Here is a 27,373-nt window from a genome sequence, read left to right as displayed (position 1 = left end):
TCTCTTGAGCACCATATTCTTCAGATCTGGTATTGGTTATCATAAGCACCAAAGACTGTTTCTATCTAATTGGCTAAAAAGTGCAAACACCAGTTTCCAGGTTTAATAATTTCCCAGCAAGAAAGATGAGCAAGACTCAACATTTGAGAAGCCCTGCTTTAATACAAGATTAATTCACTCTAAACTTGTCTGGCACTTGTCAAAAACCATTACCTAAGGTGCTGAAGAGGAACTCTCTAAAACAGGCCGGCAAGGAGGAGGCTGGCAACAAGAACAGTACAGATGTTTGAGTGTATCACTTGGTCCTGCTTTACCTCTTGACTGTGATGCTTTGGGGAACTCCTGTAATTCTAGCCAAATCTCACTCTGTTCTGTCCAAGGATCTTTCCTCTTCTGAATCTGAACGTTAATTTGCCCTGTGTTAAAACTGAGTGGATATTATTTTATCATTACCCTTTGCAAATAGTTGACAGTTAGAATGGACTGGTTAAAGGAAAAGTTCAGAGTCAGTGGCTCTGTGAGATCTGATTTACCTCATAGAGTCAAGGTCGATTTCTCTCCCCCTCTCTCTCTCTCTCTCTCTCTCTCTCTCTCTCTCTCTCTCTCTCTCTCTCTGCCCCCCCCTTGCTTTCTGTTGGTTCCTTTGTTGAATAATTCGCCCTGGCATTAAATGAGCGCATGTGGCTGGTGCCATTGCATGTGTCATGAGCATAGAGAGTAGCATCGCTGTCACTCAGTGTGTTTGTCAGCCCTGGAGGGCATGAAGGACAGCACTGTCTTTTCCTCCTCCAGCACTTCTCTAATGCTCTCATCTCCAGGAGATCCATCATTATCATACTCTTTCATCTTCCACTCTTTTCTCTCTCTTTCTCTCTTGGTGCAGATACTTATTTGTCTCAGTGAGCGTGCGTGTGCGTGTGTTTGTGTGTGTGTGTGTGTGTGTGTGTGTGTGTGTGCGTGAGTGTGCGCGTGTGTGTATGTGAGATAGGAGAGAAACTCCGAAACTTTGTTCGTCCAAAGACGGACCAGTGAGAAAATTTATACACCTCCATCTTCCCTATCCTTCTTCTGTTGTTACACTAATAGAATGTAAATAGCATCTTTTGAGTGTCCTTCCATAGCTGTTTAGAGTGTAGTGTTTACTGCCTTTCTGAGATGCTAAATACATGGGTCTGAATAGACTTAGCTGCTGTAAGTTAAACCCTTATCCTCTGCCTGAGGGCTGTTTTCATGCAGTGTGACATGCCACTGGTTGCTTCCCATCGTGAGCTTTGAGTATTTTCTTCTCCATACATGTCCTACGGTGCCAAACTGGAGTTATTTGAGGACAAGCAAAGGTGCAGGAGTTTGACACCTTAGTTCGTGCTGTTTGCCATTTCTCCCATGTTTTCCCCAGTAAATTTTCAGAGATCTACACCAACACCTGAATAAAAGATATTTTTGCTGCGTTTGTGGCTCAGAGCTGCAGTGACGCCTCGGGTTCTGGAAAGAAACCAATCTATATTTAACGACCGGTGCATTGTGGCCCCCGGCCCTCTGTCACTGTGTCATAAGCGTCTTTGAAAATGCCACAGACCGTTGGTAGACCAAAAGGGTAATGAAGGTATTCTTTCAGTGGCTGTCTCAGAGGCACATTTTTCACTCCTTTCTTTGTCTTTTTTTTTATACAGTCATTTATTTGTGTTTGAATTGTTTTGCTGCTTGCATGTTAACCTTGCAGTCTCTCACTGAAATTCTTTGTCACTTCACAGCTTTGCACCGCCTCCGTTTCTGTCTTTTTTTTTTTTTTTTTTTTTTTTTTGTCTGGGACGTGTTGAAATTTGGTCTGTGTTGACAGATCCACATCATAAAGAGAGCAAATTGGAAATTGAATTTATTTATTTGTTTATTTTTTATTGCGTAAGAAGGCTATATTTTTACTCCTCTGTAAGTGAGTTTGAGATTGAATACCTCCAACACGCTAGTGTCACCCTGATAGATTAGACCCTCACTGTGCAGTAATGAGGTTTGTCCCGTGGCAGCTGACAGAATCCGAACGCACAGGTGAAGGGCTGTGTTAATTGGTCCTGGAGGCTGGTATTGAAGGAGACGACTGGTTGTCTCCTTTCCCGTGCCACATTAGGACGAGACTGGCTGAATATCTAATAGTACTTCATCTTACATTAGGGCTCCAGGCATGGCATCATTAGACAATGCCAAATCCTGTTCCTCATCTATGTCTAGGGGCAAAAAACTGGGTTCATGGCATCGATTCGTGAAACAGGCCGTAAACCATGATCTGGGCATATAACACAGCGAAGAGATAAATCAAAAAACAGCCATGAGAGATAACATATTCTGACTTTGCATTTTTACTCTGATGTAATCTTTCCAGGAAAGCAAGGATCAGATCTTGTTATTACCACTGAAAACAAATCTTGCTAGTCCATGAGATGAAAAAAGGTACATGAGTCAGATCCAAATATCTCTTTCTCTTTTTTTTTTTTTTTTTTCTCACCCTGTATGAAACAATGCCGCGTGAAGGACGCAGGTTTGGAGAGTGATTCATAATTCATACAGGAGTGTTGCTCACCGTTTCATTTATTCATGTTTATGTACATGGAGCTCATTGGGCACGTTGCATCTGATGGGGGTGGCGCTGGCAGCAGAGGGAAAGGCCAGTCTGTGTTTTTCTCTGGAGCTGCGGACACCTGAATAGTCATGTTGTCCTCAAATGTCAGCGCCTTTGGCCCACACGTGGCCAATATTCAGATTGACCAACAGCATGGAGAAGTTAAATAATAATAATAATAAAAAAAAAAAACAGCATGGTCTTCAGAACAGAGATTTTAGATCATGAATTATATAATTATATACTGTACCAAAAAAAAAAAAAAGAAAGAAAAGAAAAAAAAAAGAAGATGAGCATTTACAAACATCCTGTGTGAGATGCTGTAATTCGAGGGCTGTTTTCTTCCCTAGAATTATAGCATGTAACACAGGAGGATTAGAATAGTGTCGGCTTATGTAAACATGTTGTAACAAAAAATTAATCGAGTTCCATAGTGGAAAAAAATGATACAGACAATACACACACACACACCCACCCACCCACCCACACACGCAGTAAGCCCTCTGCTTGTGGAGCGTCCTTCTGCCTTTGCGGGCCGTACGTAAGCTGTGAGAGGTGACTGTGTCTGCTTCAGGACTTAATCGGGGCAAAGGAGGGGAAGGGGGCCCTCGGAAGCGCTGGTGTGCGACAGTGACTTATGCAACTTAAACGGTGGGTCAGGCTGGGAAACTTTGTTCTGCCTGTCCAGTCTGCGCTCATGGTTGGTGGAGCTAAATATTGATCTCTGGATGACTGAGGCAGGCATTTTGTCTGTGCAGTTCAAGGTCCATTGACAACGCTATAGGACTGACGTGAATTCATTTTACGCACCAGGCTTACTGAAGACTAGTTCAGGAAATTGTTGAATGCCATCTCTGTCTCATATCACTTTGATTTTAAATGAAAGATAAAATTGCCACATACATGCATACTAAGGATTTGGGCTCATTTTAGTACATGTGCACAGTTTGTATTGCAATCATAATGACTGTTAAAATTAAAGTAAATAATTATCAGATAGACGTTTTACATTCATTGATATTTTGTTCTTTAAAAAAAAAAAAAAAAAGCTTAGAGACCAAGAAGCATAATAATTGGTGGCATTTTTGAAATTCTACAGCAACAGTAACAAAAAGTCTCATTTGTTGAGTGGCAGTTGCCATTCTTATTAACTCATAGTTTTACACAAAGACATACTTGAAGCAGGGAGTTGGTCTGAGGTTAAAAATGTCCATCAATCTATAGCCTATACCCAAGGTGCGCTTGAAAAATTGGCCTTCCTATTCCAGTACAGTGTGACTGAGCTCTACATTACAAAAAATTTGACTCTCCAATGTGACAAACAAAATAAATAAACCCAATAACCTTTTTGTGACATACTATGAGATTTTTCTACACTGCTATGTATTTCAAATCAGCTCTCAACAATTGTAGCACGTCTATATTTTCTGGCAGTGGACAGTTTCTGAGTAGGCCATATAGTGTAGCCCCCATATATTTAGCCTACATATAAAAATTATATTACTGAATATATATTTGTGTTCCATTTTTGTTTTGTATAAATGGATACCTTTTTTTTTTTTTTCCTCATGTGCATGGTTAACCATGTATCTGTGCCATTCTTAATCCATGCATACAGAAATGCTAGTCACCATAGTTACAGGTGATACCTTAGATCAGATGATGTTTAAGCGAATGTTTTCCAGTGCAGTTCCAGTGATGCAGGAGGTGTGTGGTAGCCAGCGCTGCATTTATAATCAGACCAATGCCAACCCCCCCCCCCCCCCCCCCCCCCCCCCAAAACTGATACATGTCGAAGAACAAGATGCAGAGTCAATACTCTCTTTATTGATTATGACTGAGATTAGATAAAAAAATAGCTAACGTGTGCTAGGGCTGGTTTTGTTTTTAGCTTACTCTGCTGAAGTGTGGTTTTCTGTCTCTCTTTCTCTCTCGATATGACTTTTGAAAGCCTGAGAGTTGTTACTGATGCACTATAGTTGGTCTCTCAGCCTGAAACAGTTCTGAAGAGTGGTTTCACATCTTTCGCTGAGAGTGGTCACCATTCTTCCTGTCTTTGACTGGTCTCAGAAGACCAGTGCTCCTCTGTTCCTATCAGAGTTGAGTGACTGAGTTCATTCCTCCTCTAGCTCTTGTTAACCGAAATACAGATGAACTGAAACAGAGCCGAGACCTCCTAGCGGTTAGTCCACAACCATACATTTACTCCTATTAAGCTCCTTTTTGTACTCCTCTTTCAGCCTCTGTCTGGATGTATGTGTGTCTTTGTTAAAATTGTTTTCCTTCAGGGGAGCCAAAATGTGTCTTTGTCTCTGTCTCTGTTTCTCTCTTTCTTTTAAAAAAAAATTTTTTTTCCGCAGCTCATGTTTTGTCCGAGAGCACTCTTAAAAGTGCGTGACAACAACTGCTCGGCAACAAGTGGCATGACAACAGTGCCCCACCCCCCGGCACTTGGTGGAAAACGATACTATTGTCTCACTGCTGGTCACCTTTAATGAGAGATGACTTAAGCCACAGGGTTGATTTTCCTTCCTTTATATCTTACTGTCATTGTCCCTGTACAACAGAGTGCAGGGTTTGTATCATTGTGGCATTTAAAAGAGTGGAAAATGTACCATCTACGCTGTCTCTGCCGGAGACCACCTACCTCACCTCGGGCATGTTCCCCTTAGCATTCTGCAGCTGTTGGAGATAAAGAAAGCCTTTGTGTGGATCTTCCGAAGAGCAATTTCATTAACTGTAAACATGTTACAGGTGTTTTCTGACATGACAGAAAATGGTCACAATAACCCAGTCAAGAAGTGCACGTCTGGTCTTTGGATTCAGTTTGCAGTGGTTTAATGTAATTAGACAGACTCCAGGAATTTTTGGTGTTTATATTGAAGTGGATTACACTATTGGAGTGTCTAGACTTTTTTTTTCTGGAGAGTTTGCCAGTTGTAACTCCAAGAAGGGCTATATGGTCTATTGGGAGCATTGACCCATTTTTTTTTCTTATTTTTTCATCCAAGCATTTCTTTTTTGGAGAATCTGCACTTCATCAGGCTCCAAGTATCTTGGTAAGGGGACAGATAAACAAGCCCCATTGGCTCATCTGTCTCACTCAGATCTCCAACGCTCTGAGAGTGCACTCCATACAAGGGTCCCATGGTGACCCCCCCCCCCGCCTTTCTTTCCTTTCCAAATTACTCACGAATCCACCCATGATTTTAAGATTGATATTTTCAGATTTTGAAGGTTAAAACAGCCTGAACTTTCGTAACAATCCGCTGTGGTCCACACATTGACTTCATGGACTTGTGGGTTTGTTGGTTTGCATTCAAATATTTGACTATTTAGTATTTTTGGCTTACTATAATGTTATAACAGGATTCTAACACGCGCTTGGTTTAGATCTTGGCTTAGACCTAATTTAATGAGCTATTACCATCTAGGGTCTCAACTCCGTCATGCACTTAACTGACAGCTGTGCAGTGCAACGGTACTAGAGACTGGAAGGGGGAATAAATAAATTGATGTTCTCTGACAGAGTATAAACACTGCAGTCTGCAGGCACAAACTACAATAGGCCTACTAGAATTCAGGTTTTTTTTTTTTTTTTGCAATTGAGAACAAAGTTGTGGAGTTGGCCTGTTTTAATGGGATTTATGTTTTAGAGAGAATTTTTTTTTTTTTTTTGGTACCATCAAAGTCTATTTCATTTTCTCAGCACATGATGCTTCTAATATCCTCCTGCTCAGTGCTAATTAACAGAAGTTTCTACAATCATTTTTTTTATTGCATTAATGAAAATAGAGGGAAGTAATAGGCTATAAAATTGATTGACACTGCTGTACCCTTCTTCGCTTAAGCCTGTGTACACATTCTGTTCTGTGTGTGATCATTGAGGTGAAAGTATTGCTCCTCTGTGGGTGTTTTGGGTGGTATATTGTGTCTGAGTGAAGAAAACAATTATGGCTTGGTTTTTTTTTTTGTTTTTTTTGTTTTTTTTGTGCATAATTTGTGTGTGCAGTAAGGTGTGTAACATAGAGAAAAAAGGAGGAAAAACACAATTGCAGAATGGTCCATTTTCAAATGATAGAACTTACCTACTCAGAAAATAGATTGCTGTGGGCACTTTATAATGTTTATACATTGGTCTCCTCCATCACTCCCATGACACATACGTGTGTAGACCTGTTACCGGCGTCGTGAAGTTTAGAACTGTGCTTGGAGAGTGACACACAAAGTGGAGAGCTGACCGTCAGGAGTCCGGAGATGAGAGGGGAGCTTTCTTCTGTTTTAACAAGGTCCCCCATCTGTGTCTCTTCTGCTGAAGTAAGACACATCCAATACAGCTGGAGCATATCAAAGTAAGGATGGTGTTTTGTTATGTTCTAGTACGAGAATGAACGAGGCCTGTGGGAATTTCTCATATTGTGCATAAATGAAAACAGGAGAATTGCATCGCATGTTCCAAAGCTCCTCACAGCAGGATGACACCACCGTGGGCTTTTTTGTTTTTGCATAATTATACATGGTATCAGACACAGTTTCATAGGTGTATCTGTGTTTTCTGTTTATCTGAACTGTGTGTGTGTGCGTGCGTGCATCTGTGTGTGTGTGTTTTATTTTTGCCTTGTATGTATATTTTTGACATTTTTACAATGTATTCACGTAAAATTATTTTACATGTGTTCATATGGGAGGACACTGAGGCCATGGCCGGTGACAGCGGACATGTCTCGACTATGGGAAAGTGACAGTTTGTCAGGCAGGATGTGATTAGCGTTGAAAAGAGCTTGGCTACGCTGATTGGACCTCTCACACTGTTTATGTATCACTCTCTTTATTTTTTTCAATTTATTTTTTTACCATTGAGATGGAGAAAGTCCCAGGGGTGTTTAATTAGCCCAGTGACTACCATCCGTTTTCTCTGAATGTTTTGGGTGGGTAAAAATACAATGATTTCTTTTTTTTTTTTTTAAATTCATTTATTTGCACGGTTCATGCATAAAAAAAAAGTTTTGTGCTGTTTGAGTGATAAAAATCTTAGTTTAGTTAAGATTTCAAAAGAGCAATGTCAAACACATCTACAAGTACTTGGTACTGAGATAATTAATTCAACACATTGCAGACGTCATTAGTGTCATGGGATAGCTGCCAAAAAAAAAAGAAAAAAAGAAAACCCTCCGAAAACAGGAAGTGAGCCAGGCTGATGGTATCGTGGCGACGAATTAGAGAGTGGTTCTGGTTAATCAGATCCGTGTTGCCGGCATTCCGCTAATTGATTGATTTTCACTGAGTCTGCACTTCTATCTGAATGAGAGATGGTACATGTACATTGTTTTCTGTATGTGTGTGTTCCCAAGCTCACTGCCTGTGTGGATTTGATTGAAAGAGACTGAGGATGTCTGTTTTATTTTAATCTGCGTTTTTAAAAAGTTGCTTTATACGAGTAGACGCGTTTTATGTTTCGAACATGGAAATTCATGCAACAAAACAAATGAATTTTTTTTCTCAGATTCTGAAGTAATTTTCTAAGATAAAACATTTTTTTCCTTTCCCATTTCTGTTTTCGGTGCTCTTTCTTGTTTTTCAGCGTGAATGAATCTGCGAGTTTTCCTCTCTGCTGTTAAATGCCTTTGTTGGCCATGAAACTGAGATGGCCATAACCTTGTGGACAGCATTATACTTTGTAGTATGACGTTATGTAAATTTGTGGTCATTTTCATGTATCTCACTCAGTTTTGATGTAGAGTTGGAATCATAGTCCATATGTGGTATAGCCTCTCCTTCCTGGCAAGAAACAAAAGGAAAAATAGGAAAAATAGATGGCCATACACAATCCAGGATTCACTGACACTGTTTCACTGTTTCACCATAAATGTTAGATTTTTTCAGCTTGCATGTTTTTTTGGGGGTTTTTTTGTCATTTGACCTAAACACCCAACTTCAGTTGAAGTTCCATTGTTGTTTTGCACTTCCATATGCTATTTTTGTTGATGAACTTATAAAAAAAGGACATTTTCTTCCTGACAAGCCTTCCAGGACGCCTATGGGGGTGGTGTTAGAGGATATATTTGGAGGATATTGTGTCCCCAAGACCCAATTAAAATCTGTAAATCTGTAACCGTGGCCTTTGGAATTTTTTGGTTTGTTTGTTTGTTTCCCAAACCATCTGCCTCAATTTATTGCTGTGTGAGTGCAAGATGCTCTTGAGTTCTGTATCAGGCAGGTGTAAAACTATGTCAAAGTAGTTTTGTTTAAAATAGTTTTAAACAGTGCAATTGCTTTTAGTGTCAAAGTCCAATTTTTAAACATGCCATGTTGTTCGTGTGCTGTATAGTTCATCTTTAACAAACCTCAGTGGCTTAATGTCAGTACTTTCCCTCCCTAAACGTCAAGATCTTGGCATTAACTTTTGGCTTAGTCTTAAGCTGCATCTATTTGCAAGTAAAAAGAATAAATGTCCCCATTTGTTTGCCCATTGTCAAAACAGGAAAAGCCAAAAAGCTGTCTGCATCAGTGTGGTCTTATATCAGATCTAAAGTCTAATGCAAGATCTAGTACTCTGGAGGGACTGGCCCAGATGCCTGGCCCTTTTCTTCACATAAAGACTGACTGAGGGAAACAATGCTGTTATCGATTTCATACCCTCTTTATTTCAGTGTTTACATTTAGAGCCAAGGACTCTCTTACATTCTCATTCTCTCTCCTATTCTCTCTCTCCTATTCTCTCTCCTTCTCTGTCTCCCCCCTCTCTCTCAGACAGTCACGCATAAACAGACACTAGCACAGTGCACTCATAATAATAATTTGCTTTACATTTAACACAGCTCAGTGTGTCTGTGTCAGTTTCTGTCTATATGTGAGTGTGTGGTATGATTGGCAATAGGGTAAAGACATAGAGCTGCAGTATAGCTGATGTATAGGCCTTTCATTTTAATAGATGAGGCATTGGTGTATGTTAGCAGACATTTCAGACAGTGAGTTCTCCATTGAGAAGACAAAAATCTCTCCTTTTCTCTCTTTCTCTCTCTATTTCTCTTTCTCCTCTCTCTCTCAAGCAGTAACACACACGTGCACACACATACACGTGCACACGCACTTACATGCTCAGTGTATTTGTGTGAGATCTTGGTACAGATCGGTTTCTGCATTAACTGAAGATGAAAATATCAGACACTGCAATGTGTGAGGCTGTCCGCTTGGCTTGGATATATTTACCAATGGGCCCATGTGGCAGAGAGCACAGAGGACTCCTGCCAAGAATGGACTGCCTGCGGAGACACCTGCAGGTGACTCTCGGCAGTGCAGCTCGGGGCAGACCGAGAACACTCAAAGACTGAAAACGTAGATCCCGCCTTGAAGACTTGGAAACGACTCATCTCTCCCTATCCCTCGTTATGCGGAGTGATTTTGCCTATGTGAAGTATTTAGTGTGTGTGAACAACATAAAAATCTTGTGATAGAGCTTTTTTTTTTTTTTTTTAGGCATAATACTGAAGCCACAATAGATATTCAGGTCTGTTTAGAGCTCCTTCATCTACGTGTGTATCTTTAAGTGAACTGAATATGCTTACAGTCAACTGGTGTTAAGTTCTCCATGCAGGGCTGTGATAGCACAGTGCTTGGAAGAAGATATTGAGTGTACGGTGTGCAGGGAAGGAGACAGACGATGAATATAGTAACGTTAAGCGTCTGACGCGTGTCTTCATCGCTTGAGGCAGGCCATGTATTTGGTCATGTGTGTACGCATTACCTAAAACCTGTGTGCCCCATATGTGTGTGTGTGTGTGAGTGTGTGCAAACATTACTCTTCGCCTTTTCATTTTTCGAGTTTTGTTTAGGAGGACTGCGTACATTATATTAATGATTTTGGTTTAACCTCAGAAAGCAAATGTGTTATTTAATAATCTGACTCAGAGAGATGGCCACATTTCTGTCAGACAAAAAGTTGGAAAATGACTTAGGTCTCGTGAAGGACATTTATGTGTTCTCAAAAGAAATATGAAGTGGAAATTTGCATTTTATGTTTTATGTTAAATGTTGTAATGTATTGTATTTGAATATTTGAAATGTTATATTAGTTCAGAAGCTCCTTGAGGCAATTAGAGTGGAAATAGTTGATAATGTTGTTAAATTTGCTTGTAAAGTCAGTCCCTGGCAACAGGCCATTCTCTGGAATTCTTGTTCTGCTGAACAGTTTTTGAAAAAAAAAAAAAGGGAGAGAGCAAAAAGGAAATTATGGTCAAAAGCATTGGTACAGCTTGTGTTCATTAATGCTCATTCATCACCTTTATTTTGAGATATGTCCTTTTTTTTTTTTCTTTTTAGATGTTTTATGTTTTATATGAAAGCCTCCTTGTGTGTGTGTGTGTGTGTGCGTGAGTGCATACGTGCGTGTGTGTACATCTGTTGTACATCTGTAACAAATCACCTGTCATTCCCACAGTTTTCTTAATTAAATGTGTGATGTTAAGGTCAGAGTCATTGATTTTCCTGAGGGAGGTCTCCACCTTTTACCCACTCACTCATCACGCGCTGATGCCTGCATCCGTCACCAGCAAAGCAAGAGGAAAGAGGGGGAGGAGACATCACCCCCCCTCCTTTCATTGTCTCTCTCTCTCTCTCTCTCTCTCTCTGAGTAACTTCACTAACAGGAGATAACTGAGGTCATGTTCAGTCTTTTCTCCCAAACTTCTGGACTTGCCTGTGTCTCTACAGTTGTCCTTTTACCTTTGCTTGGAGCAGTGGTTATGGAAAAAAATAGGATAGTGGTTATGAAAAAAAAAACCAAAACCAAAAAACAGTAGGTGAGGACACTTGGAATGTCCATTTTGGATAAAGTGCGGTGCATGGTGTGGTATCCTTGTCTGTTCTTGTGTACTTAGCCAAAACACAGGATGTAGGAACAGCATGTGTGGCAAACTGATAAGAACCTGTCAACTTAATTTCATTCAGAGTATACCAACAGTTTTGATTCGGAACGCTTAAAGATAGCTTCAGGGTCCAGCTCCCCTGTAGATCCAGCCTCAGCGCTGGCAGCTGGGAAAGGAACTGAATTAACAATGAATTTTAGGAGGAGAAATGACATTTTTAGAACATTTCGGATTAACACATTTGCTAGACATTGATGTGACTTAAGGAGACACCTGTAGGTGCCATTAAGAAGTTCTTTTAATGACATTTAAACTTTCCAATTCAAATATGGCGGCCAAGAAGTTTCACCTGTAGTAAGACGTTGAAGTAACAGTGTGACATTGCGTCTTGTGTTTATGCATGCAGCACGTGTTTTTTTTTTTGTGTGTGTGTCTCAGGCAGAACACTACAGAGGCTTTATAGTACTGCCTTTGAGCCTTCTCTCTGAGATACATGTAGTCAGAATCTGAGAACATGAAGTACACCCCTGCGTACTTCCGAACACACACTACAACTTCTGGGAGGCCATGGCCTCTGATTATATATTAATGTGCTCCTGAACTAAAATAACTCAACTCCTCTCCTCTCCTCTCCTCTCCTCTCCTCTCCTCTCCTCTCCTCTCCTCTCCTCTCCTCTCCTATTAACTAGCTGACTATTGCAAGAAGTTGCAAAGTTTAGTTAGATGTGTGGCTTTTGGAAACTTTGACTAGATCAAACCATCTGTCATTTTGTTTGAGAGAGTAAAGAGGTTTAACACAGAAGGCAGTGCTCTCTCACTCTCTCTCCCTTTCTGTGTTTTCCTCTTTAGCCCTCTGGGTGACAGAGTCGATCACGTCCGGTTCATTGATGATTATGAGGCCAAAGGTAAAATACTCTGTTGTCAGTGTTTACAGTGTGGACAAAGCTCTCAGCAGTAGCTTATTTGATTGCACAAATCACCCCTGAATCGCACTGAGAGATGTTGTCTGATGTTTATAATCCATTAGGCTACTGCATGAATGCCTAGCCTCTACCAGTTTTAAAAATTCCTCTCTGAAAGAAGAGGTTCATTCCTTTTGACAGGGGCTTAGTATAACCCTCACCTTGGCCACCCTGGTGTTTGTTGCTATCTCAGACAGTTTTCCATTCATACACTTTGTGTGTAGTTGTGTGGTTTTTAGCAAAAATGCTCGGTTTACTGAAAGCGAACTCCAACCAGGATGACAAAAGATCTATAAAAGATGTGGATTTGATGACACCAAAGGCTTTCTCTGGAACATTCTGTAACCTCTCAGAAATGCATTGAATTACCATATCATTTGTGATTGTGGTGTTGCCAGTTGTGAATTTCCAAAGATTTTTTTTTTTTTTTAAATTTGTGAAATTTGAGAAAGACTAAAACACTTTACGTGCTATTGCAGGGTTTTCCGAGTGATGTTTAACTGTGCTGATATTGTTCTCATTCATTTGCATAGAGCGCAGGATAACAACTGGTCTGTAAGACAGGATGTAAAGATATTTTCACACAGTCACATACATTGATATTCTACATACAGCAAAAACCAGTTTACAGTGTACTGTGATGAGGTATCACGAAAATGATGATGACAGTTTGATTACAAGGAAACAGTTGTTAAAATGGGGCCATGTGACAGCAAGGCTAAACCTCTGCTTTACATGCAGCCCACAAGGGGGATTTCTGTGCCTTAAGAGAGAACACGATCAGTGAAAAAAAAGCAAACCACAACAATTAATGCACAACCTTAGCTTGACGTGTTTAGCTTAACCACACGTGCACACCAAGTTGTATGTTTACCTATAATAGTATGTACATTGGTGTATTTTAATGGTGGGTACATCTCAAAGCTCAGTTCTTTTACCAAACATCAGTGTACCATACTGCCAGAGCTCTCATACCAAGAGACAGGCAAATCAACTGAAATGAACTTTACTGACAAATACTATACCTTAAAGCTCCTTGTTTCGTCCGGCTTTGTGAAGACGGCCTTTTGAATGCAACAGCACGATTTTGATCTGAGTTGGAGAGATACTTGTGATTGGTGGTGTCATGCAGTCATGCATCACAAAATGAAGATGCTGATAGAGATATCTTCATTTAACTACTTGGTGTGAATGAAGACCATCCAAAGGAAAGTATGGGGGGGGGGGGGGGTAAAATGGGTTGGACTGTCTGTTTGCCCATTAGATCTGTGAGCAATCGCTACTATTTATGGAAACTGAAAAGAGGGGAAGACTAGAAATAAAATACATGACACGCAACTGAAATGACTTTTAAATGAAATGCAACCATGAAATGCAACAATCCAGCCTCTTCTGCGTCGATTTTCTCATTTGAATTCACCATGTTGATGCATCTGTTACATTATCAGTATACCATCAAGCAAAATATTAGAAATATTTTGAGCATTCTAATTTCTGACAGTAATGAGTCGAAATGTCCGGTCTAACCCTTTGCATGATGGATGAAGTGTTGTTGTTTAGGGCACTGGGAAAATTGAATCTGGTGGTGGTGAAGAAAGGCAGACTTTCAAATGACCTTTGTGTTTGCTGGATGAATGACAATAATCTAAACTGCGCAGCAAACCAAGCACTGGAATTTACATTCTGTTTACTGAACCTATCTGTTTTGTAGTTTTTGACGCAGTCCAACTTGTGTTGATGGGTTTTGAAGTGTTGGTAAGTATGAATTGCTGCAGACCCAGGTCAGCACTCTCTGGAGAAGGGTTGAAACGGTTAAGAAAAGCTGAGAGGGGCCGGGCAGACTTTTATCCTCTCTCCTGTCTCTCCGTTCTGTAACCAGTTTAAACTCTGGGGAGTGGGCAAGCGGAGTAAGGGATGAGTGCAAGTCAAGCTTCACAATTTATTTTCTACCTCAGTGGCTCGCTCGCTTTCTCCTCTCTTTTCCTGGGTTTTCTTTGACCCTTGTTGCATCAGTTTGGTTGTCACCGCAAGAAATGTGACCGGTCCTTAGAAAAACAATATGATTTTTATGTAGCCTCTCCGTTACGAGCGGTGGGGAAACGGTTATTCCCATACGGTTGCGTCCCGGACGTGCTCGCTGTCTCCAAACGAGCATTTAAAACTCTCTCGTGCATACATTTACATGTTAATGTGATTGCAGGGAAGCAAAGCCACCGAAGAGGTTACAGAGGGGCGTGGCCAGGTCTCGTTATGGATGTCTCTTAATTAGTATGTCGTTTTGTTTTAAATGCCGCCCATTCAGCTAAGGACAGCATGTCTGCCATGACCACAGCCTTAATCCCCCCCCCCCCCCCCCTCAAAAAACGCTTTCAAAAGACACCAAAATGACTGATAATTCACCAACACAAACACGCTCGCCAGCATGTATTAGCATGATAATGATCTCACAGTGACAAAAATGGACACATACACACCTTTGGCTTTATAAATGCTTTTTTATAAATGCCCCCTTGAAAATTGCTTTGTGTGTGTCATCACCGGATGCTCTGCCCCTTTTTTTACCTCATCAGTGGCACCCATGATGGCTTTGGACATTAAGCCTTTTTATTCCACCCTTGTCACATTGCCTTAGTCACAGTGATGATTGTTCACCCAATTCAATATGATAGTATTTGGCTGAATACCTGCTCGTTTCACATTAGACACTGCCCTTTTCCATGACTTCTATTTAGGCCCAGACAGGGCAGAAAGTACACCAGCTGCTCACTGTTAGTGGCTTGTGATATTTTTTGCCTTAAGACTGAAATAAAGAGAAGAATGTTTTGTGTAACAGCACTGATGTTTAATTGAAAATGCACTTGATGTTGAATAGTTTGATCAAAATCTTATGCAAGTCATTTGTCTTGTGTCCTATTTTGGGAGCTTGTAGACTTCTTTATCAGATATTAACATGGCAGGCTGCCCTTAGGGGACCTCCAAACAGAATCTGTACTCTGTCACATCATTTTGTTTTTGCAGACAGTGAACAGTGAAAAGAATTTAGCTGTGAAGAAGCTGTTTTGGTTTTTTTGTTGTTTTTTTTTAAAAGTCTGCTGAGCTTCATAAAATCGTATCTCCTGTGTCATGATGTCAAATGTCACAGTTGAGGGAAACAATGTCCTAGTCTCGGAAAATGACACACGGGTTCTCTGGACACGCAGATGTTACATTTTCTGATTGTCTTCTTACACCTGACACGTCTGATTGACCTCTAGGAGGTTTGATCCCTCAGGGTCGCAGGAAACAAATTTGAGAATTGAGAATGGAAAAAAAATGACAGGAGAAGTCTTTGTATGACTGTAGTTCACTTAATTTAGTAAAGTCACCTTAAATACATTTGATAGACCAGTGAGCTGCTATATATCTGTGTGTAGTCAGTATTTCCTCTGCAACCATAGTGTGCAGCAAACAAGACCAAGTTTATAAAAGTAAGAGTAGGTTGCAAAGAAATGTACTTCGCTGTACTTTTCGTATGTACTTGAATCATCATCACATCCATTCTGTTTTCCAGACCTTCCCTGGTGTGATCACAATGGTTTGAAGAGCAGTTCTCCTCTCAAGAGAAGCATTGTCGCTAACTAGAATGAGGAGAGTTATGAACAGAAATAGAGAGAGGACATTTGAGACATTGAGTGAAAAAAAATAAAATAAAATAAAATCTGTTCTTGTAACGAAATGTCTACAGCTGTAGCAAAGCCTTTTTTTGGTATGGGTTTTGGCTGGTAGATAGCGCAGTGCTACACTGGAACATCGATAAAAATGCTGATAGAGACATCCTCTCGTCCCATTGAGGTCTAATTCAGTTTAGCAGCAGAGTGGCAGAGCTGGATGAGAAATGGGTCGTATCCCACTGAGCGACCGGTCTTGGAACTACATCTGAGGGAAATAAACCTAAGACAGGAAGCTGTGTCCTGCCCCACTTAAAGCATGGCAGTGTGTGACAAGTATCGACAGAGCGAGCGAGGGTGAGAGATCGAAAGATTGACAGTGACAAACAGACTTGCAGACTTAGAGAGAGGTCAATGTACAGAATGACAAAGACAGAGACAGACAGCTTGTTGAATTTGAAACTGTGGCCAGTTGAGTGAGAGGCTTGATGGAAGTATTAATCAATAGAGTAGAGAAAAACGGCATGGGGAATGGAACAATAGAGTGACTGATGAGAGGAAATAGGGAAGTACTTCTTTATGTACTGACCGACAGTATTTCAGTAAAAGCGCTGTTATGAGGGAAACTGTAACACTGAAAACAATATGTTCAGACTCATGTTCAGGTCCTTGAGATCCCACGAACGTTTGTTTTCCATGAAAGCACACTGTTTGATGCACGAAGCAAAAGAAACAAAAGAGACACGCGAATGTTACATTTATAGAAAGGTTAAGTCATGCAGTGACTTTAGGAAAAAAAAAAAAAAAAAAAAAAACACGACGAAGTTGTCTTAATGACTGTAAAATAAAGCATAAAGCGTCTGCTTTTCTAATCATCCTCCCAGTAATGCTTCTTTTATGAGTGCTGTTTCTATTTCTGTGTTCATACTCAATGTCCTAGTGCTGTGTTTTATTAAAGCTTAGTGATATATTAAAAGCACTGACACAGTAATGAGGAACACAGAGGAAAGTCACATTGGTGGATATGCAGTGGCAACCAGCAGACCCTTCATCATTTGCCTTAACCTGCAAAAACGACCTGATCTCAACCTTTCACGCTACACCCACGCGCACATACGCACAGCTACCTCCATCCTACATGTGCACTCTCCACATCTGGCAGATCCAGCTGAGCACCTTCACCAGTGAAGCTGACGCTGTTAAGAGACAGATAATGGATGAGACTGTAGGGGACATCCTAATTGGTGCTAACCAGTTTGACAGGTTCTAATTAGTGGAGACTTGTCTCTTTGTCTACGTCAAAGCTGCACGGTATACACGACAGCGTAAACAACCATAGTCAGGCTTTACAGTGTGTTGTTCTTTGCCTCGTGGATCTTGTATCTTCACGTAAGGGCAGAGGGGGCTACCCATTACCACCTGTTTGCAGTATCACATTGTGCACTGTGTTTTTCTTTCCCTCGGGCTTATGTTTTCTGTTTTCTTCTGATGCTGATTTAATTGACGTCTGTTGCTTAAGAGTACAGAAAGGCTGTGGAGCTTTTTTTATATGATCTGCTTACTTAAGCTAATGTAACACAGTAAGGGAGAACTGATGGTCAGATTTTAGCTTAATAAAATCTTCCATCGACCACATTAGTCAGCATTAATAAAATCTTCCATCGACCACATTAGTTAGATTAGTTAGCAATACGGTCTCTCTGATCTCCATCATTCCTTTCAAGAGAGTGTGAGATTTGGTGTTAATCTGAAAAACAAAGTTGAAGGAATTATTTTTGCGCTCCATCCCTTCATCCTCATTTTATGTTAAACCTTGTAAGGATTTGTAAGAATATGTAAGCAAAGGCTTTGCCAGGGGGGTATCAGATTATTCTCCTTCAAATATCCTTGTCAGTGAATTGGTGCTGCCAGTGTGAGCTAGTCTGAATGAGCGTCATGCTGAGTGAATACAGAATGCAATGCTGTCCTGTGCTTCGTTTGAACAGCGGGAGTTTTCTCTCTGCCCCAACCAAACCCCCATATCAACAGACACGTTCTGGCTCCACGGTGCAGTTCTGTATCTCATCTGAACGGAGGGAGCTCTCTCTCTCTCTCTCTCTCTCTCTCTCTCTCTCTCCCTCCCTCTCTCTCTCTCTCTCTTTTTTTTTCTTTTTCTGTTTTTTTTTTCAGGGCTACAGAGTCTCCATCCATACTCCTTTGCTAAGCCGCCTGCTGGAGTGAGCATCTGGTATTGCTGTGGTAAACTTCTCTTGAGGCAAAATGAAGGATGAAAATGCTGGTTAAGGAATTTTAGCCCTTTTTTTTGATCAGCGCTATCACCTCCCCACTGAAGTATTCACTTTTGATATTAGGAGTTAACGAGAAAGATATGTATTGTCTTTTGAGAACGGCAGATACGCTCGGCTGAAATAAATTGCCTTTTGAGAACGGCAGAAATATTCAATTGAAATAAATGAGATCAGTTCCCACGAGAGGGGACGTGTCCCCGGAGGTCTGCTTGGGGTCGTTTGAACGGGATGAGGCAGATAAAGCACAGCAGAGACGATGTGTTGTGGGCATGATGTTGGGTCGTAAATAAACCGATGCAACCTGCTTATTTAGACTGCTTCAGGAGGGCACCTAAAATATCTCACTCAATGAACAAAAGGCCTGCCACACGACAGCTGGGACAGAAAGCTTCGCCGGTGCGTGACGACGGAGACGTGGTTTTGTCTGAATATATTGTCAGTAAGCTGTTGGAATGAACTGAACAAACGTGTAGTCGGGCGAAGTGGCCAACGTGCGGAAGAGTTTTTCCTTTGTCGGCATCAGTTACCAGTTCTTACGTCAACTACAATTTTTGTTTGTTCGGCCTTGTCATCACACAGCACTGTTGTAAAGCTTTGGACAATGGTCAATGAAAATGTCCTCGTGAAGAGACAGGGGATAGTAGTGTGTGCTTTGAGCCCTGTCATTTCATCTCATTGCTTGTGAATTTATTTGATTTAATCAAGGGGAAAGAACATTATGAGCGTTTTGTTTGACATAGCAATTGGGACGTGATATAGAGTATAATACTTTGTTTGAAAATATCCTCATAAAACACAATCATTTGCTTGGTTGTAATTTAGTCTGTCTCTCCTTTTCTTTTCCTCTCTTTGTCTTACACTCATATAGACTGAGCAGTGAGCAGGCCTGTAATCACAAGGCTGGAAATTTGACCTTAGGGTTAATAGCACCAGGGGGGAAACTAATGGACAGTAAATAACATAGAGACACATTCATTCTCCTCATCAGACGCACTTCCTCTGTCCAACACACACACACACACACACACACACACACACACACACACAGACACACACACACAGACACTCTCACTCTCTCTCCAGCACTCTTTGTTTCTCCCCATTCTTTCACTCTCTCTTAAACATCCTCATACATGCACTCTTTACATCTCATTCTCCATAACCTCCTTAAAAACTAGCGTGTTCGGCAGAGGCTGCTGGGGCAGGCCGTGTGATTGGTGGTGTAGGTAATGTTTGCAGTAGCGAGTTGATTCTAACCAGTGGGAATACTAGTGTCGCATTGCTGTGATATTGCTTCACTCATTGCTGTATTGACAGAATACCCTTGAGCTGAGGGAGACACTGCTCCTCTGTTGTTTTTTTTTTTTTTAACCTTCTATTGATCCTGCTGATGAGACAGGGTCCAGGCTGTTGCTAAAGTGTAAAAGGGTTAGCAGTGTCCACACATGGGAGGCTCCTTTGAAATCTCAAAGTAATGCTTAAGTCCACAGTCACGCCCATATTTCTCCTCAGAGTGTGGAGCCCACCTTTTGTATCCATGACATTTATCTCTAATCCGTTCAGATTGATAACACTCCAGTCATTGTAAACACATTTAATACAACACATGCTCTGACAAATAAACACATAATCTAATGGAAAGCAATGTGATATGTTAAGCGTGTATGTGGGCCACGCATTTTTGATTTATCCTTTGTGGATAGTTTTGATGCACTTTGTTCCAAATTATGAAGAACATACGTGCTTGTCTTATGTTATTTATGGAGCTTTGCTGTTGCTTATTTTTTTGTTTATCCTAGTTTTTGATTGCTTTATGTAAGACCTCATTTAAAGGCAAAAAAAAATCTTTCACCCTGACTTGAAAACCTCCATAGCTTTTTTTTTTTTACACACACACACACACACACACACACACACACACACACACACACACACACACACACACATATATATTTATTACCTCACCCATCTCACCTTGAAAATCCGTTCATACTCAGTTTGTTTAATAATGCATTGATGGGTAGGACAGAACCAGGAGGAGTGCAGTGGAATCAGGCCAACTGGCTTTAGAAAGTGTGGAGAAAGGGTGACAGTTTGACAGTTCAGTTTCTACTTTAGTCTGTCTATGATGCATTTAGATTCTGGAAGCATACACATTAATCAAAATAACACACACACACACACACAGATGGCAGTTTCAAATGTTGGTTTGATCGTTTGATGTATGATATATGACAATGCCACGCAGATTTACACAGGATGAAGTACAGATCATGACCGCTTTGACATGCAGTTCCACAGATGGCATATGTAGAGGTTTTGATACCGGGTTCAAACAGAGTACCAAAGTAGAACAACACTGGCTACCGTAGCTTACTCTGTACTTTTGCTTTTTTGAGATTTAATTCTGTTTCATCTTATACTGTTCTGATATTTGACATTTTCTCACACAAAAGGTTTGGTTTGTTACCCTCCCCTTTCTTTATTTCATATTAGTTTACACATAATGCTCAAAATATTTCCTTTAATCTGCCAGTTTATTAGTTTCACTCTTCAAAAGTGTTGATCCCTGAAGTGATGTATTGGTGCCGTGTGACAGAATGCAGTAATGAAAATCTAGCGGTACACTCGCCATTGGGTCCTTTCTTTGTGTTCCTTTGTATGGTCTCAGTATATGATCATACAGTGTGTGACACTCTGTTACATTCCATGCAGCCCTCATATGTATGTCTGCCGCTAATGCAAATGTGCAGATTATGAGTTTATTTTTCAGTGCGCTGTCACCGACATTATGTGTAAATGTGAGTGGATCAAATTTAGGTCATGAATGAATTTTTTTCGCAGAACGTCTAATTCACTGTGTTATGCCCGCCGTGAGTAGAGTTTAAGAGGGGTTTTGCCCATTTTTACTTTAATTTCAACATTCTTAGATCCACTCTTCAATGTTTTTTTTTTTTTTTTAAATATCAAAACAGTTCTTTTCCTGAATTCCTTAAAGTTCAACCATGTATATTTCAGTTTCAATTGCAACAGTGGATGTGTTGGTGTTAAATTCTCAAAGCTTTGATGATTATTTTATATTTTGTTCTGATAAAAAAAAAAAAAAAAAAGCCTTCTGCTTTGGAGTGTGAGCTCTTTTGAATGATTTATTTTCTGCTTGATACTCTTCTTCATTATGGTCATTTGGTTCTCACGGAGGGTGAGATAAAGCAGTGTCTCCTATTGTTGTCTCCAGGACAACAGGTAAAAGGAGAGGGCCATCTGTCATCAGTCCCACAAAAAGAAGGAGAAGAAGAGAATTTGCATTAGTATATGATATTTACTGTGTTTCATGGTGAAAACATCCAAAGCCGTTGAAAAATGATAGGCCTGTGGTTTAGCAGGAGTTTTGTCAGCCATGTGAGGCAGGGAGAGCTTTGGGAAGTAAGATGGGCTTCAACATTGAATGGAGCTTCTGTGAAGATAAGGGGTGTGGGTAGGCTGATCAGGGTATATAGAAATGTTAAAGCAATGGATCTAAAAGCTGTCACAGATAGTGACTGAGGGTAACATGAAGTGATTTCATGTGTTGTTCAGTATTAACAATAATTAGAGTGCTACAGCAGGTTTAAGTTCTCTAGAAAAGGCTTAGATTGGCCCCCAAGTGGTGTACCTGGTTTGGGTACACTCTCACCCTGCAGGGATGCGTCCTACAGCTGAATTGTATGGGTTGAATCCTCCCGTGAATTGACTTTGACTGGACGTCAAAGGGAATGTAGTTAGCCATATTCCCTCAGGCGGGCGTGTCGGTCCCCTCACCGCTCGGTCATGTTACACAGCTTGTAGTGTGTAAAAATGAGTAATTGGGTTTATGCAGATCAGAAGAAGTGTGTGTCTGCCTCACTCACCTTGACTGAGATGACTGCTGTATGAGAGGAAGTCCTCCAAGAGACCATGGGCAGTGAGGCGGTCCAAATTGGGGAAGAAGGAGGGAAAACTGAGAGAAAAAAAAAAAAAAATCAAAAAACGAAAGCTTAGAGCGTTGTCTTCCGTGAAAACGTAATCCTCTGCAGTGGAACACGGGCGAGACAGTTTGTCTCAACATCACAGCTGCTTTTTTTTTTTTACAGGCCCAAATCTAAACGTGTTCTCACTGTCGCCCGTCACGTTGAATGGAGGTGCGTGTGATGTCCTACAGCTTTATCCATCCTGTGGGATACGCTCTTCCGGCAGTTTGTCCAAGCAGCCACAAACATGAAATGGCATACCCACACGCACACTATCTCTTATACACACACACACACGCACAGACACACACCTACATAAATCTCCATAGTCGCTCACCCAACATCCAAACATCTGCATGTAGCATTCACACACAGCTGAAACTCACATATATAATTTTATCCAGTCGCGATTGTGTCTAACTGATGATACCATGGTAGGAGCCATGATTTAGGCTCATTGTCCTTTTGTGTCACTTAGTACATGTCATTAACATAGTGCTGGTTCATGAAAATACTTTTAAGCAGCACTTTGCTTTGTGTGCATTGATTGATCTCTCCAGAACAGGCTTTTTTTTTTTTTTTTTTACTCTCGCTTCTTTAACTTCAGAGGAATAAAACGCAAAAGCAAACATGATTAGACTGGCGATAGCAAGCAGAACAACAACAAGACAGCATAACTTGAAACTGAGTCCAGTGACTAAGATATTATACTGAAGTGTCTGTTGTGGTGTTGTTGCGTATGGTACAGGAGAGATGCATGAGAACATAGCTGATTGCGTTATGTAGAAGTACATGATGAATGAACTTTATCAGTTTACTTTAATTTGTATTTGGCATTTATTTCCCAGACAACAGTCATTCCCAGTCTGTCCAAAGGAAATCACATAATGATTAAATCGATGACCTGGAGGAAGCATTCAGGGTTTTTGGAAATGGAAAAAAAATGCAGAAAGCATAAACTCTGAAGCTTAAATTAAGATGCTGAGTTGACCAATAAAAAATAGAACTTGTACAGTAGCTAGTACTATGGGTCTAATCATTCTAATAATAAATCTAATAAAATAAAACAAATAATTCGTATGACCTTCACCGGGTCCATATTTTCACAGATTTATGTGGAACATGGATAACTTCAGGCTTTATAACTTTAAGCTTTATGCTGTGTATATGCCTGTGTTCACCTGCTATGCCATGTTCCACTCTTAAACCATCAGCATAAACAAGGTATTGCAGAAATTTTGAAGAAAACACTATACTCCAAGAAAAGTCATTTAGAGCTTCTATTTAGAGCAGCATTACTCTAATGGATGCTGATAAAATGCACTCTGCTGTTTTTATTTTTTCTTTCTTTCTTTTAATCAAACAGTAGCATTCAGCTCCACTCAATTATGACCTCATCTGCTTATAGCCATTTAGCATAATTCTATGTCAGGCAGGTTTTGCGTTCCTAAATTGCTTTGAAAGCCATCTCGAAGTTTTATAATAGAATAAATTATCATGGGTGTTTGCTTTGAAAATGAAGTTTTTGGAAGAATGTGTTGATCAAAGCAGTGGGTGGAATAATAGCTGAAATCAGAGTTTCATGCTTGAATCGTTGTGACACCAAACTGAAGGCTAATAATGTAAAGACAAAAAAAAAAGACTATCTCAAAGTGCCTTCAGTCAAATAACCCTTGATTATAATTTCCACTTTCATTTTACACACACATTATTGACATGTTTGTTAATCTATATGTGGTCTTTGTAGGTAGTATTCATGATTTATTCATGAATGTTCTGGATAACATAGTCTCTCGGTCTCAAGGAGATAAAATCCAAGAAGATTTTCAAAAGAGCATGCACAGAATACACGTGCTTGATTAAACCAAGAGAATTAAGTTCTTCATCACATTGAGAAGTTGCTTGCTGGGAGCACTATGCTTAGTCTTTACTGGAATGAAGCAATTACTGACATGAAGACATCTCTCTGTCAAGACAGTAAAGAATGAAAAGGCTTATCCCGAAGTGTCATCCATGTTTGCTCATTTGTTTGCATATTGAGTAAGACCCAGTACAGCCCAGTTAAATGCTTTTGGCCTAATAAATAATAGGCCTGTTGCTTTTTCTTGATCAATGAGTCATATGAAGATATTTTACCAATTTTTTTTTTAATCTTTTCTCAGTAATCAGTTGTCAGCTATCCTTTCTTCTTGTAAACTAATTTACCATTCTGATCTTCACAGAAACGGTGTTGTGACATTGCTGTGTTTACTGGTTGAGGGTTTACGGCGTTTAGGGTTTGTTCTTTAGTCGTTATGATTCTAATCAGGAACACCAAGAGTGATGATGCTTAAGTTCACAACACAGTGATGTCAGTTCTTTTCATGTGTCACTTGTTTACAAGCACAACATCATCGGTGAGCAAGAGGACCCATACTGTTGGGGTTGGGATTATTTTGGAAATGCAGTCATGAGTCATTTTGATTGTGGTGCTGCGGTAGTTCCTGGCCAGTGTGTTCACGATTAACCGTGTGATGTTTGTTTACAGGGAGTCGGGACGGATCCTCATGTGGCGCTGGCCCTACCGCTCGATGCCAAACTGGCCAAAGAGAAGAAAGAAGACGTTGGAGGCCCGCTCACCGAGGCGGAGGAGTTATCCATTAGGATAGGTAGAGCAGGACCTCGTTCAGGCAAGCCTCCGCCCTCATATACCAGCATTCAACCATCTCGACCAAATCCGGACCAAGCTTTCATCTCATATACTAACGCTCTCTAATGAGACAAAAGCTTGGTTCTCATTCAAACAATACCCCAAACGTTCATGTTTTGTGATGGCTCTCTCGCCAATCTCTCTTTCTGCCTCTCATTTTCACACATGTGAGTTCCCTCATTCTCTTTGAATGTTTATACTAGTGAAGATTGCTTAGATTTCCCTCAAATGATGGATCGTCTAACTTACTAACTAACTGACTCTTCCATTGTTCTCAACTTTTTAAATTGAACTCTTTCTGCCCTGTCTCTCACAATTTCAGTTCACCTCAATGAAGCGTGTTAACTGAAAAAATCTGTCTTCACCTCCGCTCTACACCGCTTTTGACACTGATAACCTTCAAGACAGAACAGAATCCTTCTACATCAAAAAATAATCACACAATCTTATGATGAAACAAAGTCATGACTGGTATAGATTAGAGCCAGTGTTGGTGTCATGTTCACCACAGGCTAGTATACACTGATGTGGATTTGGCATGTGCTAAATTGACAGAAGGTCATTTCAAGTTTCCGAAATGAAGAGTATCTCTCGCCTACAGAGCAGAAATGTATTTTTGAAATCTATCTCTAATAAGTATCTTTATGTGGAAGAGTAATTTCTGCTCATGTTTGCAAGCCCTTAGCGATTGTTATCTCAGGATCTAACCTCAAAGAATGTCTAATTAACAGAGCTTAATGAATGAAAAACAATGCATGCATTTGCTTGGAGCTAGACAGTCATTGCATTTGACCACCAAATATCAGCTGATCCCTTTAGGCCTTTCTCTGTTAGTCTCAGTTGATTTAGAATCAGCATTGTTTATCCCAGTCTTTATTTTTTGCGTTAATATATAAACAACAAACGGATCCAAGAGCAGTCATGACATGAAATACCACAGCATAGCAAAAAAAAAAAGAAAAAGCGAGATGGCTCTTATGAGTTTCCAGCTAAGTTTCCAGCTGTGAATTACAAATGAGTCATGCCATAATGTTGTGTCTTAATAGACCACGCTGTGCTCCTGCTTAGCCTCAGAGATTTAGCCAAGGGGTAGTCAAGTCTTCTTGACATCTCAGGAATTAGCTCTAGGGATGTATGTATGTATGTATGTATATATGTGTATAGGTGAGATTATGTGTGATTATGCAAGTCTGATCACGTTTATGTGCAGGTTTGCAACTGAATTGCTTAATGTTTCTCTTGTGTATACGTCTCTGTGAGTAATGACTTTGTGGAGTGTCTATGCAGTCACATTTTTTGAGGAAGTAAGGTTGTAGAATATGCGAGATGATTGTAGAACATGTGAGATAATCTCCTTTAAGTGTTTTGATTACGGATGAAAGACTCCTGACAGATAATAGCAGGAAAAATTATGTCGATCAAATTACTGCACTCACCTCTCTGCATGTTGCCAAATGGAAACTTCGCTCTGTGGGCTGTTTAATTTTGACTTGGAGGCAAATTTACGGCTAGATATAAGTTGATACTGGAGGGGGAAAAAGACCTTTTTACACATGAGTTTCTTTCTGTATTTGTGTTAATGTTTCTTCAGTGCTATACACCTCTTTGCTTTTCTTCTTTGCTGTTCCTGGCCAGTAGTCGGCAAATACTGGATGTCTTAATCTTTTAAAGGGGAAGTTTACACATGTTGACATATGGGTTCATTTTAACAAGTCTAATTAAATAATTTTGTCAATTTTCTAGTTATTTTATTAGCCAACTGTGTGACATTTTTTTTTGTTTGTTTTGTTTTTCCATTTTTAAATTCAGTCAGTATGTTGGTGTATTAGCCTATGTTCACAGGCTTACAGAATGAAAAAATCATGTGTATTTAAGACCAGAGTCCTACCGCCTGTCAGACTAAATGAGAACAGACTCAACAAGATTACACATCATACACAGGGGACCCTAGGGTGCCAAGAAAAAGGTCTTTTTTTACTCATTTGACATTTCAAAAAAAAAAAAAAAAATTATTTGAAAATTCGCTATTGATGCAGCTGCAACTGTTAATTACATAGTAAATCAATGTAATTTTGAGAAATGTTAGCACGTTTTGAAAAACGTTTTTGTGAAAAATACTAGTATAAACTAAAAATCAATGCGTTTCACCAATATACTGTCTGAGGTATTGACAAATGCAAAGGTTAGGGTCATACTGAGCCCATATGTCAACGAAAGTGAACTTCTGCTTCAGGCTTTGTGATTTGGGTCTGGGACTGATAAAACTTGCAATGCTCTGAAGTAATGATAAAAATGGATTAATTTTTCTCTTCCATCACGATTACTT

General features: G+C 40.1%; 1 protein-coding gene across 2 annotated transcripts in view; it reads left to right on the top strand.

The window, feature by feature from the left end:
* slc39a11 (solute carrier family 39, member 11) overlaps positions 1–27,373 on the top strand; it is a 76,210-nt gene that overhangs the window by 17,089 nt on the left and 31,748 nt on the right. Inside the window, exon 5 of one of the 2 annotated variants that reach the window (XM_030774129.1) lies at positions 24,886–25,006. In XM_030774129.1, coding sequence (XP_030629989.1) covers positions 24,886–25,006 — 121 coding nt within the window. Of the gene's footprint in view, positions 1–24,885; positions 25,028–27,373 lie in introns of both variants that reach the window. The other variant, XM_030774128.1, reaches the window with a different exon arrangement.

Source organism: Chanos chanos, chromosome 5 (assembly GCF_902362185.1).
Source record: "Chanos chanos chromosome 5, fChaCha1.1, whole genome shotgun sequence".
Lineage (NCBI taxonomy): Eukaryota > Metazoa > Chordata > Actinopteri > Gonorynchiformes > Chanidae > Chanos > Chanos chanos.
The sequence above is the reverse complement of the archived record's forward strand: the minus strand, read 5'-3'. Positions and strand labels throughout refer to the sequence as shown.